General features: G+C 49.6%; 1 protein-coding gene across 1 annotated transcript in view; it reads right to left on the reverse strand.

Annotated features, from left to right (window-relative positions):
- Positions 1–4,998: 4,998 nt before the first annotated feature.
- The window catches only part of ARHGEF2 (Rho/Rac guanine nucleotide exchange factor 2), a 36,079-nt gene continuing 24,810 nt past the window's right edge, over positions 4,999–16,267 (reverse strand). Inside the window, exons 15-22 of the mRNA XM_018572772.1 lie at positions 14,294–14,482; positions 13,403–13,498; positions 12,587–12,639; positions 12,003–12,044; positions 8,837–8,887; positions 8,167–8,628; positions 7,799–7,988; positions 4,999–5,230 (exon numbers count right to left, since the gene is read on the reverse strand). Coding sequence (XP_018428274.1) covers positions 5,145–5,230; positions 7,799–7,988; positions 8,167–8,628; positions 8,837–8,887; positions 12,003–12,044; positions 12,587–12,639; positions 13,403–13,498; positions 14,294–14,482 — 1,169 coding nt within the window. The 3' untranslated portion in view covers positions 4,999–5,144. The remainder of the gene's footprint in view (positions 5,231–7,798; positions 7,989–8,166; positions 8,629–8,836; positions 8,888–12,002; positions 12,045–12,586; positions 12,640–13,402; positions 13,499–14,293; positions 14,483–16,267) is intronic.

The following is a 16,267-nucleotide window of genomic DNA, read 5'->3' on the forward strand; positions in this document are numbered from 1 at the left end:
TCTGGGTGGTCAGTGCGTGCTCCATGCGGTCAGTAGGGGCCCTGGGTGGTCAGTGCGTGCTCCAGGTGGTCAGTAGGGGCCCTGGGTGGTCAGTGCGTGCTCCATGCGGTCAGTAGAGGCTCTGGGTAGTCATTGCTTGCTCCATGCGGTCAGTGCATGCTCCATGCGGTCAGTGGGGGCTCTGGGTGGTCAGTGCGTGCTCCATGCGGTCAGAAGGGCTCTGGGTGGTCAGTGCGTGCTCCATGCGGTCAGTAGGGCTCTGGGTGGTCAGTGCGTGCTCCATGCGGTCAGTAGGGGCTCTGGGTGGTCAGTGCGTGCTCCATGCGGTCAGTAGGGGCCCTGGGTGGTCAGTGTGGGCTCTGGGTGGTCAGTGTGGGCTCTGGGTGGTCAGTGTGTGCTCCAGGCAGTCAGTAGGGGCTCTGGGTAGTCAGTGCATGCTCCATGCGGTCAGTAGGGGCCCTGGGTGGTCAGTGCGTGCTCCAGGTGGTCAGTAGGGGCCCTGGGTGGTCAGTGCGTGCTCCAGGTGGTCAGTAGGGGCCCTGGGTGGTCAGTGCGTGCTCCATGCGGTCAGTAGAGGCTCTGGGTAGTCAGTGCGTGCTCCAGACGGTCAGTAGGGGGGCTCTGGGTGGTCAGTGTTGGCTCCAGGCGGTCAGTGTGGGCTTCAGGTGGTCAGTAGAGGCTCTGGGTGGTCAGTGTGGGCTCCATGCGGTCCGTAGGGGCTCTGGGTGGTCAGTGTGGGCTCCAGGCGGTCAGTAGGGGCTCTCTGGGTGGTCAGTGTTGGCTCCAGGCGGTCAGTGTGGGCTTCAGGTGGTCAGTAGAGGCTCTGGGTGGTCAGTGCGTGCTCCATGCGGTCAGTAGAGGCTCTGGGTAGTCATTGCTTGCTCCATGCGATCCGTGCATGCTCCTAGGGTTGCCACCTGTCCAGGATTCACCCGGACAGTTCGGGTTTTGAAGCTCCATGCGGTCAGTAGGGGCTCTGGGTGGTCAGTGGGTGCTCCATGCGGTCAGTAGGGGCTAGCAGTTTCCTGTAATGTGGAAGCAGTCTCTAACAGACTTGAATAACTTGGAAGCAGTTTTTAGCGGTCTGCTTCCATGTTACACAAAACTGTTAGAGGATGTTGAAAGGTTTCCGTAAACTGCTAGAAACTGCTTCCAAGTTATAGTAGACTGCTAAAGACCACTGTAACATGAAACCAGTCTCTAGCAATCTACTGTAGCTTGGAAACAGGCTGTTGAGGACTGCTTCCAAGTTACAGGAGATTGTTAGATACATCTTCTAAGTTATAGCAGAGTGGTCGAGAGTGCTTTCAAGTGACAGGAGACAGTTAGAGGCTGCTTCTAAGTTACAGCAGTTTCTAGCAGTCTCCTGTAATTTGAAAGCAGTTTCTAGCAGTCTCCTGTAATTTGGAAGCAGTCTCTAGCAGTCTGCTTTTACTTAGAAGTAGTCACTAACAGTCTCTTGTAACTTGGAAACAGTCTTTAACACTCTCCTGTAATTTGGGATCAGTCTCTAGTAATATGACATTAGTTTCCTGTAACAATGAAACTTTAACCAGTCTCTTGTATCATGGAAAGCAGTCTCTTACATGGCGGCTGGTCCCTCTCTACTGCAGGGGAGGCAACATTGGCACTCCAGCTTTGGTCAAACTACAAATCCCATCATGCCTTTAGGAGTCATGTCTGTGACTGCGAGAGTCTTGCAATACCTCATGGGACTTGTAGTTCCACACCAGCTGGCGGGCCGAGGCTGCGACCCCTGAGCTAGTCATCTGGCTGTGGTCTAGGTGGGATTCTGGTTGGGTGCGAGTCTACAACAGGGGGGAGACAACCTGTGGAAAAATCTACAAATCCCATCATGCCTCCACCCCTGGCAATCGTACCTGTGGCTGTCCGAGTCTTGCAATGCCTCATGGGACTTGTAGTTCCACAACAGCTGGAGGGCTGACTTTTGGTTACCTGGTTATAAAGGCCTCCGTGCACGCTTCAGCTTTATTTGTTCTTTTTACAGGTTTACAGCGGGGGCCGTACTTGTATAGCGGAGGCAGCCGCTCGTTGTCTTCAGCTTAAACTGCACGGGGCGGTTTGCGGTAACCACGGTAACCTACCACGGCGGCGATTGGCACAAGTTGACGTGACATTTGCCCACCGTCGTCCGCAATCAAACACACGTGTCACACGCAATCCATCACGCAAACCGCCCATGCGGCATAGACCGAAGACTCTCAATTGGCCAACAAAGCAGCAATGCCATTGGTCCCTACTTAAGAGCGCATCCCCCTCCCCCCCCGACCCAATCAGGACAACCGTTCGGCCGCCGAAAACATTTTTAAAAAACATTCTGTTTTTGAAGCATAAAATCAGCGAGCGCATTAAAATGCCAAAAAAAAGCAACACTTCTTTTTTCTTTTTATATAAAAAAACGAAAACTGAAGAATCAAAAAATTATGTACAAGCGATCAAGGTTGGGATTTGGGGTTCCCCGGCGCTCTCCTCCCCCCTCTTACAATCTCTGTGTATAGTTGGGATTTAGGGTTCCGCCGGCGCTCTCCTCCCTCCTCTTACAATCTGCGTATAAGGTTGGGATTTGGGGTTCCCCGGCGCTCTCCTCCCCCCTCTTACAATCTCTGTGTACAGTTGGGATTTGGGGTTCCCCGGCGCTCTCCTCCCCCTCTTACAATCTCTGTGTATAGTTGGGATTTGGGGTTCCCCCGGCGCTCTCCTCCCCCCTCTTACAATCTGTGTATAGTTGGGATTTGGGGTTCCCCCGGCGCTCTCCTCCCCCCTTAGAATAGTTGAATACATTGTTGCTTTTCATCTCATCATAGAAAGTATAAAAATCAGTAAAAAGTTGACAAACCGGCAAAGAAATCCCCAAATTTCGGCTTCCATATATGGTATGGAGGCAGGAGAACTGGAAAGTAGCATTTTTTGGGGGGTGGATCGCCTGATCATTCCTCCAAATATAGCTTCAGTGTGGGCTGGCTCTTTATTAACAATGAACCTTCACCGGCCGATTCTTGCATCTCATTGGTTAAGAAATGATAACTTAAAAAAAAGTGACTGCATCACAATAATAGAGATTTGCCGTGTGGCGGATAGAGTGCGGGGCATCCAGTGTGGGTGGGGGGTGGGGGGGCTACATTGTCATTTTGAAAGGAAAATCTAAATGTTATTGGGATCCAGTTACATTGATGTTGGTACTCCAGGGATCCATTCAGATGTTTTAAGGTGCACCTGTCAGCAGGGTGTCAAAGCTTTCCTGGTCTTGTCCATACATAACATATCACTGCCTGCATTACAGGCTCTTACCACTGGGGGGCAGTGTTGCAGTACACAGATCTTTCCACTAGGTGGCAGTGTTGCAGTACACAGATCTTTCCACTAGGTGGCAGTGTTGCAGTACACAGATCTTTCCACTAGGTGGCAGTGTTGCAGTACACAGATCTTTCCACTAGGTGGCAGTGTTGTGTTACACACCTCTTACCAAAAAAAAACACCTCTTACCACTAGGTATCAGTGTTGCATTACACAGCTCTTACCACTAGGGGCAGTGTTGCAATACACAGCTCTTACCACTAGGGGCAGTGTTGCAATACACAGATGTTATCACTAGGTAGCAGTGTTGCATTACACACCTCTTACCACTAGGTAGCAGTGTTGCATTACATACCTCTTACCACTAGGTAGCAGTGTTGCATTACGCAGATGTTACCACTAGGGGCAGTGTTGCGTTTGCACGGCTCTTTCCATTACGGGCAGTGTTGCATTACACAGATGTTACCACTAGGTGGCAGTGTTGCAGTACACCTAGGCCCCCTTCCCTGCAAGGGAATGACAACCCTAAAAGACTATCTGTGTAAAGTCATGTAGATTTTTTTTAATCTCAGCATTACAGGACTAGTCTAAAACCAAAAACTACATATTGGATACATGAATGGGACTTTCATTTAATTGTGATGTTTATCAATAGCATTACTTCTAAAAAGAATACTGACAGTTGTCCACTCCAATTACCCCAACTGGTCATGCGATAGATAGGCAAGATGTGTTCCCTATCAAGTGACCCACTGACACTCTAGGAGGCAATGCTTCTTTGACTTGACCCAGCCTACCATCTGACCCATTGGGTCATGGACTCTCTAGGGGGCAATGCTCCTTTGGCTTGACCCTGCCTATTGCATGATCCATTGGGCCATTGCCATTCTAGGGACATGATGCTTCTTTGACTTGACCCATTAGACCTTTGACTCGACCCGGCCTATTGCATAACCCATTGGGCCATTGACACTCTAGGGGGTGATCCTTCTTTGACTTGCCCCTGTTCAAGTCCCAATTATTTATCCAATATATAGATTGGGTAGGGGGGATTGGGTAGAGGGATGTCGGCACCAGAGCTAAGAAAACGTATAGTAAAATTTATAGCGCTCGCCCTATTCTAATTCCAAAAACTGTATGAAAACTTTATCGAGCAAAACCCTCCGCCACTACCGCAGCTGGTGCCTTATTGCCAAAAACTTGTGCGGCACAAATATCTTTGATCCATATGCCCGACGCATCCTAAACATAGTGGAGGTCGGGTCGAATATTGTGCCCATAGATACATAGTAAGGGATTTGCTGCACAGGAGCCACGAGTGACAGAAAAACAAAACCCCGTCCGTGGGCAGGCTTCGATTTCACGCCAACATATGTGCCGAGCTGGTCTCCTTTCCCTTCACACGTATTTGCCTCGAAATTCTAATTCATCCAATTTTCATACTGCTGCCACTTTATTGGGCAAAACCAAATTAATTTCACTAAAAAAAACAGCACGGCTTGGTTGCGTCAAGTTTGAGAATGAAGACTCCCATTTAGAACTGTCTCCCCTCCCCCCGGCACCCCATCAGTGTATAGGTTGCGCCCGTGGAACAGTCGCGCACATCCCTGTTAAACATTTAAAAAATAAAAAGCAAATGTTGTGTTGGTCCGTTATTGTAACGAGGAAAGTTTTTCTCCTTTCTACAGAATGTTTTTGGGAAGGGAGAGGTCATCTCTCTCTCTCCGCTAACAGTCAGCAATCTTCTCACTGCTCGGCTTGGGGGAGTCTTCCAGGAGCAGCGCGTCGTCCATCTTGTCTTCTCACTGGTAGCCGCCTCCTGACGCGGATCAGCTCTCCGATGAACCCGTTTCTGCGTCCTTCAGGTCCTGCGTGCTCTCCGCCTCCTCCGGAATGTCCTGCATTCTCTGGAATTCTGTGGATATCAGACACAAGGTGTGAGAACGCCGGGCCGGCATGCAGAGGGGTCACCAACTCATTTAGTACAAATATCACTAGGGCTGCAGCTAACGATTAGTTGCCTGATTTATTTTTTCCATTAATCGATTAGTTGCATTAAAATCTCCCCCCAGGTTTAGTTTACACAACCCCAACCATCTTTATATGTGTTAGTCCCTTGAGTCACATTGTGGAAGGTGTAAAGTGTTGTCGTATAACTTGGGTAGAGATGTTAAAACGGCATTGTGTGTGGAGATAAGTGTGGAAGTTCCCCACCCCTGTCCAGGGACGGTTTCTAAGTTGACGTTGATGGCCTCATGAAGCCAGCCGTCCTCCCTGTCCTGGAAAAAGTGTCCCATTTCCTTAAAGTGACACTAAATCCTCCAATCATCTCTGAGTTGGTGCTGACACTGTCCTTCCTTCTGGAGGGTGGCTACTTTTGTTCCCCATGGTCCCTGTGTGTGTTGTAGAGTAGTCACCGCTCCAAGCTCACTCCCGGGATGGACTACAATCTCATGTTTTAATTTACTAATTTGTAATGAGATTGTAGTCCATGACTCCTGAATGGGAGGGGTCTGATTCTTGAATGGGAGGGGTCTGATTCCTTAACGGGAGGGTTTGACCCCTGATTGGGAGAGGTGTAATTTCTAAATGGGAGGGTTCTGATTCCTGAATGGGAGGGTTCTGATTCCTGAATGGGAGGAGTCTGATTTCCTGAATGGGAGGGGTCTGATTCCTGAATGGGAGGGGTCTGTGTTCATTGGAATCAGCTGGTGGACTTCCTGTGTTCTAATGAGGAAAGTATCTCATCAATGTCACCAGAGTCACCAGTGAGTCCCAGCCTGCATAGTTCCCCCTCCTATGTTGGACCGTTGGTTGGTTGAGAGGTTGTTGTATCTCCCCGATTCCTCACCACACTGCACTGCATATACTGAATGACTTTGCACGTATTTGGGTCTGTTGGATGTACAAGCTTCGGTCTTGGCTTGTTCTTGGGCTCAGAAGACGCAGGGCGCCATGTTTGTTAAAGATCGCTCAGATACTTCTGAGCTGAGACGGAATCTTGTACATCCAAAAGACCCAACACAAGGGAAGTCACGTGGTATATGGAGTGGATGTGGTGACCTGAACATCGGGGAGACAAAACAAATTCTTAACACATGAACGGCCCAACATAGGAGGGAGAACTTTTCCAGGTTGGGACTCCAAAGCCTTCCTACACTACAAGGAAAGGAGACGTTCTTTGGATGGACAATGAGGTGGACGTTTTCGGCCAGAGATGACAACCTTTTACAAGAGCCGTGAAAGAGGTCATCTACATCAAACTGGAGCCTCCATCCCTGAAGAGGGGTGAAGGCCTTCGATTCCTTCTGTCTTCTACATGTAATGCCATTTTACATCATACGTGGAACCACAGCCATGTTAAGTATGCAGACACCAGGGATAGGACTATGTAACTAGCGCAAGGGGGGATTCTACAACTTTCATACCTCCCATCCTCTTCTTGGACAATCATCAGCCTTTCCATGGAGGTCGGCTTAAAGCTAAAGAACAATCCTTCTTTGAAGTTGCGTTGCTCCTGAACTGCAGGGGTTAAATCTAGGGATGCACCAATACTAGTATCGGTGCCGAGTATTTGGGTACTCATACTCTCCTAAATGCTCCGATGCCTAGCCCGATACCCGAGCTTCCGGTATCAGGAAGTCGGGCAGCGAGTCATTACACGCTGCCCAACTTCCTGATTGGCCGGGAAGCTGGTTGCCTGTAATGACGTGGCGCCTGGCTATCTGGCCGGGAAGCCGGCTCCATGCTCCCTCGTCACCAGGGAGAATGGAGGCAGCTTCCAGGCCAATCAGGAAGCCAGGTGCCGCATCATATACGGTGCCCGGCTTCCTGATTGGCCAGAAATCCGGCTCCATGCTTTCTCATCATCTAGTGACGAGAAGCATGGAGACGGCTTCCCTGCTAATCAGGAAGCCGGGCAGGGAGTCATTACAGGCCGCCTGGCTTCCTTAATGGGACTTCCGGCATCGGTATTCGGTATTGGTGAGTACTGAAAAAAATATATATCGGTACTCGATACCAAAAAAACGGTATCAGTGCATCCCTAGTTAAATCCTCATTTAGGCCAAGGGTACCAGTAAAAAGGACTTTCTTACCTTATCCCTCACTCCGGCAGGCTCCCTCCATGCCATGTGGCCGGGTGCCACAGCCACTCTGGCGGTCGCACGTAATCGGATACAATGCAGGACCAATAGCACTGCATTGTAAGTGAGGATGCTGAGGGACCGCCCACACCCCAGAGTGAGAAATCGAGTAAGTAAATCAATGAAGTTGAGTAACTCAACACAGTCACAGATAGAGAGCAAGAGTTTGAACCTTCTGTATGTCTGAGCAGTAGAACTAACCGGGGGTCAGCAGGAGCAAGGTAAAAGTGCTAGAGATATATTTACACATTTACTTGATTTTCCCTATTTGGTGGAAAACCAAAAACAAGATGTTTTTTTATTCTTTAATTTTTTTCCACGTGTTTCCCTGCGCTCACCTCGTGTGCTTGATGGGGACGTTGGCGCCCCTCCACCTTCTTCCTCTGACGACTCCGTGTCTATGGTCTCCGGCAGCCTCTCCAGCTCGGTGAGGTCGCTAAAGTCGTCTTTCAGGTCAGAGTCCTCCTGCAAGGTGATGATGGGGACTGAGCCGTCCAGAACAGACGCAGATCGGCGTTCGTGGTTTATCTGCGCACAAAAGGAGACAGGCGGGATAAAAAAAGGGGTCTGTGGGCGTGGCCATGCAAGTGAACTTGACATGGATGTATTGGATTATCGCATTGGTCAGAAAGTGGTCTGTGGGCGTGGCCATATAGAGTTAACGTGACATGGATGTATTGGATTATCACATTGGCCAGACATGTACCTGGGGCGGAGTGAAGGTTTGGTACAGGGCGTCACCAGCTGGCAAACTGCGTCGCCTTGGGTCCGTCCCCCTCGGACTCCTGCCGATATCTGACATCCCGTTGCCCTTCTGTAGAGCATTCAGCTGCTTCTTCCCCTCCTCCAGCTCCTGCTCCAGCTTACTCCGGACCTGCTCACTCTCTCTAAGCCGGGCCTCCAATGTCCCCGCCTCCTGCGCCCGCTCCTCGCACTGCCGTCTGCAGCGGCGCAGCTCCTCTTGCAGCAGGGTGTGCTGTCGCTGAAGGAGGGTCAGCTCAGTCCCGGATTTGTCCATGCTCTTGGATAAGGGCTCTGCTACTGACAGGTCACGGGAGTTGGTGCGGGACAGGTTCTCTTTCTTGTCGGTGCGGTTCAGGTTCTCCTTCTTATCTGAGCCGTCGGGGATCTGGAGACTCAACAGACTGTCCTGCTGGGACACCACCACCTGTTGGAGAAATGCAGAGATTACTGTCAGTGCCGTGCCACCAGGGGGAGCCACTGCCAATGCTTCAACTCCAGACGGAACTGTGACTGGAGTTCTGCTGGGACTACAACTCCCATTAGCTGGCAGGGAATGCTGAACATTGTCGTTCCTTAGCAGCTGGAGGCCAGATGTCTATGTGTGTGTCTAATATAGATGGAGAGACTCTTACCTGGAGTCCATGTAACAAGCTGTACAGGTTGGAGATCCTTTGCAAAGCCTCCTGGAAAAAAAAAAAGAGATTTGCTAATGATTTTTTTTTACATATAATGACTTAAAGGAGCGCCGGGGAGGGAAGTGTAGACGAGTATGTGCAGCAGTGAGGACAGACGTCAACATGAACCAGTTGTTTGGCCCTACGTTGGCAAATCACGGGATCACTTTACATTGTCTAAATAGGGAACACGGGGTGGGGGTGGGACTTTTATCAAGGTTGATGCTTCCATCTATCAGGCACAATAATACTGCTCCTCTTCTGGGAGTGTCTAATTATATGTCTGTGCTGGCCCAGCTCGTCCGCCCCTTTCTTCACCTTTTATGCAGCTGCTGGGGGTGGAATGGTGGGGAGCAGCCTTCTCCCCCAAAGGTTGTTAGAGGTTCCTTGAGCAATTAGTAGTAGCTTATCTTGTGTCTGAAATTGCAAACACCAATTATCTTTTAACTACGGTAGCTGTAAGGAGCATTCTTCCACTGACCACCAATGTAAGAGGGCCCTTCTCCCACTGACCCCCAATGTAAGAGGGTCCTTCTTCCACTGACCACCAGCATAAGGGGGCCCTTCTTTCACTGACCACCAATGTAAGGGGATACTTGTCCCACTGACCACCAGCATAAGGGGCCCTTCTCCCACTGACCACCAATGTAAGAGGGCCCTTCTTCCACTGACCACCAATGTAAGAGGGCCCTTCTTCCACTGACCACCAATGTAAGAGGGCCCTTCTTCCACTGACCACCAATGTAAGAGGGCCCTTCTTCCACTGACCACCAATGTAAGAGGGCCCTTCTTCCACTGACCACCAATGTAAGAGGGCCCTTCTTCCACTGACCACCAATGTAAGAGGGCCCTTCTTCCACTGACCACCAATGTAAGAGGGCCCTTCTTCCACTGACCACCAATGTAAGAGGGCCCTTCTTCCACTGACCACCAATGTAAGAGGGCCCTTCTTCCACTGACCACCAATGTAAGAGGGCCCTTCTTCCACTGACCACCAATGTAAGAGGGCCCTTCTTCCACTGACCACCAATGTAAGAGGGCCCTTCTTCCACTGACCACCAATGTAAGAGGGCCCTTCTTCCACTGACCACCAATGTAAGAGGGCCCTTCTTCCACTGACCACCAATGTAAGAGGGCCCTTCTTCCACTGACCACCAATGTAAGAGGGCCCTTCTTCCACTGACCACCAATGTAAGAGGGCCCTTCTTCCACTGACCACCAATGTAAGAGGGCCCTTCTTCCACTGACCACCAATGTAAGAGGGCCCTTCTTCCACTGACCACCAATGTAAGAGGGCCCTTCTTCCACTGACCACCAATGTAAGAGGGCCCTTCTTCCACTGACCACCAATGTAAGAGGGCCCTTCTTCCACTGACCACCAATGTAAGAGGGCCCTTCTTCCACTGACCACCAATGTAAGAGGGCCCTTCTTCCACTGACCACCAATGTAAGAGGGCCCTTCTTCCACTGACCACCAATGTAAGAGGGCCCTTCTTCCACTGACCACCAATGTAAGAGGGCCCTTCTTCCACTGACCACCAATGTAAGAGGGCCCTTCTTCCACTGACCACCAATGTAAGAGGGCCCTTCTTCCACTGACCACCAATGTAAGAGGGCCCTTCTTCCACTGACCACCAATGTAAGAGGGCCCTTCTTCCACTGACCACCAATGTAAGAGGGTCCTTCTTCCACTGACCACCAGCATAAGGGGGCCCTTCTTTCACTGACCACCAATGTAAGGGGATACTTGTCCCACAGACCACCAATGTGAAGGGGCACATCCCTGACCAACAATTTAAGTGGGATCTTCTCCAATGACAACCAATGTGAGGGAAAGCTGCCTTTTTTTCTCTGTCTGCGATTCTTTTGGGGCCATTATTGTGATCATTTATTTCATTTGCCGACATCACAACCAAGATGGCGGCACCCAGCAGTCTCAGGACTTTTGGGAGTATAGACAAGGGGCAGCTTTTAGGGCTTGTTTACATGACTGCAGAGGGCTGCACACCATCAAGAAGGGGCGTACAGGTGTTGGTGGGAGAAGGACTGTGGCCAGCATCTTGTACATGTCAATGACAAGGCAACAGATGCCATGGCTGTATGGAAGTCCGATCAGTTACATACATGGAGAGATGATCCAAACACCCGGGAGCAGAAATGTGACCCTGCTTGACGGCGTGCAGCCCTGTGAATGAGCTATCACAGGCAAGTAACATGCAGCACAAGCACATATAATCTTATGGGAAGAGTGTTGTGGATGCGATTGGTCAGGTGACAGGGTCTCTTTTAACCCCTTGGTGACACAGCTTCAGAAAATGTGTTTGTTTCTGGGGACCGGAACTATTTTGCTGTGTGATTGTTTAACCAGCATTCCCATTGTCCTCATGCACGGCACCTACACATATTATATACTGGCTTTTAAAGGACAAAATGGGCCTTAATGTGATGTGACGCATACGCATAGAGAAAGTCTGATATATTTTTCATAAAATAAAATGCAAAACAAAATTAAAGCATTTTCACAGTTTTGGCAACAATAATAATGTGTACATAAATAGTTCATAATACATTCTTTTATCTCTCCTGATTTATGGGGTATATCAGATGTCTGTGATTTCAGATTATTTTGGGGGTTATATGTCACAAAATACAAACTTTGTTTTCCTTTCTTTTTTTTTTAAACTAGGGGACACTAAGGGGTTATTTTTTTATTTGCAGGGACTTTGATACAAAGTATCTGAGGACAATACAATATTCTCCTCAGAGATACTAAGTATCACACAGCCGGCACAGTGAACAGCTGCCGGCTGTGTGACTGCCACGGCTCTGCGATCACAGCCATCAGCTCTGGCTGTGACCACCTAATCTGCGGTTGAGGGTCTGGCTTGGACCCCAAGGGACCCATCAACAGCAGTAACTCAATGAGCTCTGGTCCCTGCACGGACCAGCGCACATTGTACTGCATGACGGGATTATCCCGTCACCGGTTGTTAATTAAGTGAACGATGGTGACTGTATAATCCGGTCGGGAAGGGGTTAAAGCACACTTCATCTCCCAGGTAAATGCAGGTTTAGGCCACAGCGAACCGTCTGCAAGAGTTTGGGTCCTAAAAACCGCTCTCACCTCCTGCGGGCTCTTATTCTGAAGCTGGTTGCCGTTACGGTCCTATAGAAATGGAGAAGAAGACTTTTTAATAAAACATATTCCATCTCTTAAGATGCCGAACAGTCTTCATTGTAACAGTTTCTCAAGTTACCATTGGGGGAGGTTTTCCATTCACTTCCTGTCCTACAAACACAACAGGAAATGAGAAGAAATCTCCTCGTAGTTGTCACCAGAACAGGTGTCCCCCATTGAATGATTTCCTCTTTATTCCTGTTCTGCTAACAACTACAAGATGTTGGATTTCCCATCACTATCCTCTGTGTGCACTGACATGGTCACCACTTTATTATCTCCTTACCGCCACCCGTACGCATTTATATGGTAGCATGACAGTGGTCTTTACGCCGTGCTGCCACATATATGTTTCTATGTTTTGTGCTGGGAGTGTGAAGTGTCACTGATATTTCCAGGGCACACAGTAATGATTGGGAGCCCATGGGACACGTGATCACTTAGCCAATCCCAGTGATCACATGACCACGGAGCCCATGTACCACCTCTGGCATTACAATCTCTTAAAGGGCCAGCAGTTTTTGTCTCACCTTCTGGCTGGTGTCCTCGTCCAGGGATCCGTTCACACTGCTCGAGTCGCCATCTGTCAGGAAAGAGAAGACATATTAAGCTCAACATACAAAGTCTGGGGACAAAATGGTCTTCAGGTCACTAGCCTGCCTATATCTCAGCCTGCTAAACCAATATCAAGGCTCTGGGCCCCCTCCACCTCCGGGGGTTATTGTAGGTGCTCAGCTACGCTATCATAGAGCATATTGTATATGGCAGTGATACTACCCAGGCAGCCAATCACCGGACCCCAACCTCCACCACCATACAGCGCTAGGGACAGAGGTGTATTCGCAATGGTTTCCAAGAACCACCTGCACTCCTTACAACATAAGCGGTGCTCGTGGTGATCGCACGGATGGCGCCGTGCAAAACTCAAAGTAATCGCAGTGGGTCACCAGCACAAGTCAGATTATTAAATGTCACTGCAGGCTCTTGAAGCAATATCTGTACCCAATGGGGTATTCATGCACCGCATGTGGGGAGTGTAGACGCAGCCACGTCTAGAGAATGCGGAGTCACAAAGGACCATGAAAATGGACATTCCATAGACATATCTGTATCTGTATCTACAGTTCCCCTGTGACCTAGAGCAAACTTAGGAGACTTATCATTGGACATAAAGAATAATTGAAGATCGAGAATCGTTATCGGGGAACAGCGAAGGAAATAATGACAAAGTTGCAGATTTCTCTGCCATGGTATGACAGTGATCAGAAAGGGACATATACTAAGACTCAGCAGATGGCAAACATGGCTCATGTAACACAGACCGGCGCCCTCCGGTGGACACTCACATGTGGAGTCCCTGGATGGGGTAGACGTGTGATTGTAGTCGACTGTAAGAGGCTGCTCGTTTCCTATCGTTATAATGACGTCCTTCAACGCTTCCACTGTGAGAGGAAAACAGATCATTGTATGAAACTATATACATGTATAATAATAGTGTGTGACTGTGGGGGGGGATTAGAGTGTAAGCTCCTCTGCACAGAGACTGATGTGACTGGCTCAGTGCTCTCTGTACAGCGCTGCGGTCCATGTCAGAGCTATATACATGTATAATAATAGTGTGTGACTGTGGGGGGACATTAGAGTGTAACCTCCTCTGTACAGAGACGGATGTGACTGTGGGGGGACATTAGAGTGTAACCTCCTCTGTACAGAGACGGATGTGACTGTGGGGGGACATTAGAGTGTAACCTCCTCTGTACAGAGACGGATGTGACTGTGGGGGGACATTAGAGTGTAACCTCCTCTGTACAGAGACGGATGTGACTGTGGGGGGACATTAGAGTGTAACCTCCTCTGTACAGAGACGGATGTGACTGTGGGGGGACATTAGAGTGTAACCTCCTCTGTACAGAGACGGATGTGACTGTGGGGGGACATTAGAGTGTAACCTCCTCTGTACAGAGACGGATGTGACTGTGGGGGGACATTAGAGTGTAACCTCCTCTGTACAGAGACGGATGTGACTGTGGGGGGACATTAGAGTGTAACCTCCTCTGTACAGAGACTGATGTGACTGGCTCAGTGCTCTCTGTACAGCGCTGCGGTCCATGTCAGAGCTATATACATGTATAATAATAGTGTGTGACTGTGGGGGGAGATTAGAGTGTAAGCTCCTCTGTACAGAGACTGATGTATGAAGTTGTATCTTCTCCTTCCTCCTCCTCCAGGTGTCTCACCTTCTTTGATGGCCTCGTTGATGATCTTCTCTCCGCGGTAGCTGTCCGTTGATTCTGTCCGGAATAGTTTGCGAGTGTTCCCCATCACAGGAGCGTCCTCTCCCGCCTGTAGCTGTAGCACCTTTGAAAACAGCGTCACCTTCTCCTCCAGGATGGCTGCCACCTCTGTGTCCCTCTGCTGTATGACCTCTGCCAGGAACAAACACAATGGTTAGAGTTGAACTCACAGGTAAGGGATAAAAAAAAAAAATTCCGAAAGGAAAAAATAGGATTTTTGACTTAAGAATAAAATCTGGGTATAATGACAGTATCTGCACTGGCTAGAGCTGTGAGGACCCTCAGACAACCTCTCCCCTCCAGGAGGGGGTCTTCAGGGACGGGGGTCACATCATTGCAGACACGCCAATGCACTGGACCTGGATAGCACCCCGTGACCAAGATGGGTGCCTAATGCAGGATCCAGTGCCCGAAGCGACATTACAGGCCGGCCCACGTCTTCAGTCCTGCAGGGTCCGGGTATGGTGCACAAAGCTGCTGCTGTGGGGCACCTAGCGGAAGCTGTGACTGGAAACCAGCCAAAAGATCTTGATTGAACACAGAAACCAATTTAACTAAACTACACACATCGCCCTCAGTATAGAGGAGACATCAAGACCCCAAGGACACTAGCCAAAAACTGAGGGTTTCCTAAAAGGGGCGGGATTATAGGAGGGTCCTCACAGCTCTGGCAGTGTCCAATCACCTGATGATACCGGCATATTACCCAGTTGTCTCTGAATCTGCCTGTGTCCTGTACTGTATGATCAAGAAACTCTGGTTACCCTCACCAGCCAACAATATTCTCAGTTTCGTATGCAGCAATGGAAACACAACTACAGGAATCTAGTGTCTGTTATGGAAAAAGGACAGACCTTCGGATATTTGGCACTACTGCACATGTTCATATCGGTAAGCTGAGCCTCTTGTGACTCTCCAGTTTTTAAGAGGCTAAACGTCCCAACACGGCCTGCCAAGGCTCTTTAACAGCTGGGAGTTTTAAAAGACAATCAGTGATCTATGTGCATGTACTACTTTTTTTGCAATGAAGCCTGCAGAGCATTGCACCCATGATAGCTGCATATAAATGCAATGCACAGACTCTTGCAATGTTTTCCCCTCAGCAGAAGATCCATATGGTGGTACAGAGCATCCGTCATGGCTAGGGATGCACCGATACCAAGTATTTGGGCGTGTATTCGTATTCCCCCAAATGCTCCTGATGCCTATCCCGATATCTGAGCTTCCAGTATCAGGAAGCCGGGCAGCAAGTCATTACATGCCACCCGGCTTCCTGATTGGCCGGGAAGCCGGCTCCATGCTCCCTCGTCACCAGGGAGCTTGGAGCTGGATTCTTAGCCAATCAGGAAGCTAGGGATCGGATAATGACTCGCCCCCCGGCTTCCTGATTGGCTGGGAAGCCGACTTTATGCTCCCTCGTCACTTGGCGACGAGGGAGCACGGAGCCAGCTTCCCAACCAATCAGAATGCGGGGGTCCGTGTAAGAACTCGCCGGCCCGGCTTTCTGATTGGTGAAAAGATGGCCAATCGGGAAGCCAGGCGGTGAGTCATTACCCGCCCCCGGCTTCCGGATTGACTAGAAAGCAGGCTAATTGGGAAGCCAGGTGGCGAGTCATTACAAGCTGCCTGGCTTCCTTAATGGGACTTCAGGTATCGGTGAGTACTGAAATACTGGTATGGGTGCATCCCTAGTTATGGCGGAAGTGAATTGCAGCTTGACTCCAACTTACTGTAATGTCACTGCACTGCTGCTGGGGCGCCCCACAAAGTCCCTCTGATGGAACTTGTAGGAAATAATCCCAGACCTGGATGATGTGACTGTGCAGGAGGAGCCACACATAACCGCAACAAATGACTACAAGTTTCTGTTGCAAGTAGTATCCCATGTTTCAGGTAAGGGGGGGGGGGGGGGGGGGG

Source organism: Nanorana parkeri, unplaced genomic scaffold, assembly GCF_000935625.1.
Source record: "Nanorana parkeri isolate BGI_ZX_2015 unplaced genomic scaffold, ASM93562v1 scaffold2130, whole genome shotgun sequence".
Classification (NCBI taxonomy): domain Eukaryota; kingdom Metazoa; phylum Chordata; class Amphibia; order Anura; family Dicroglossidae; genus Nanorana; species Nanorana parkeri.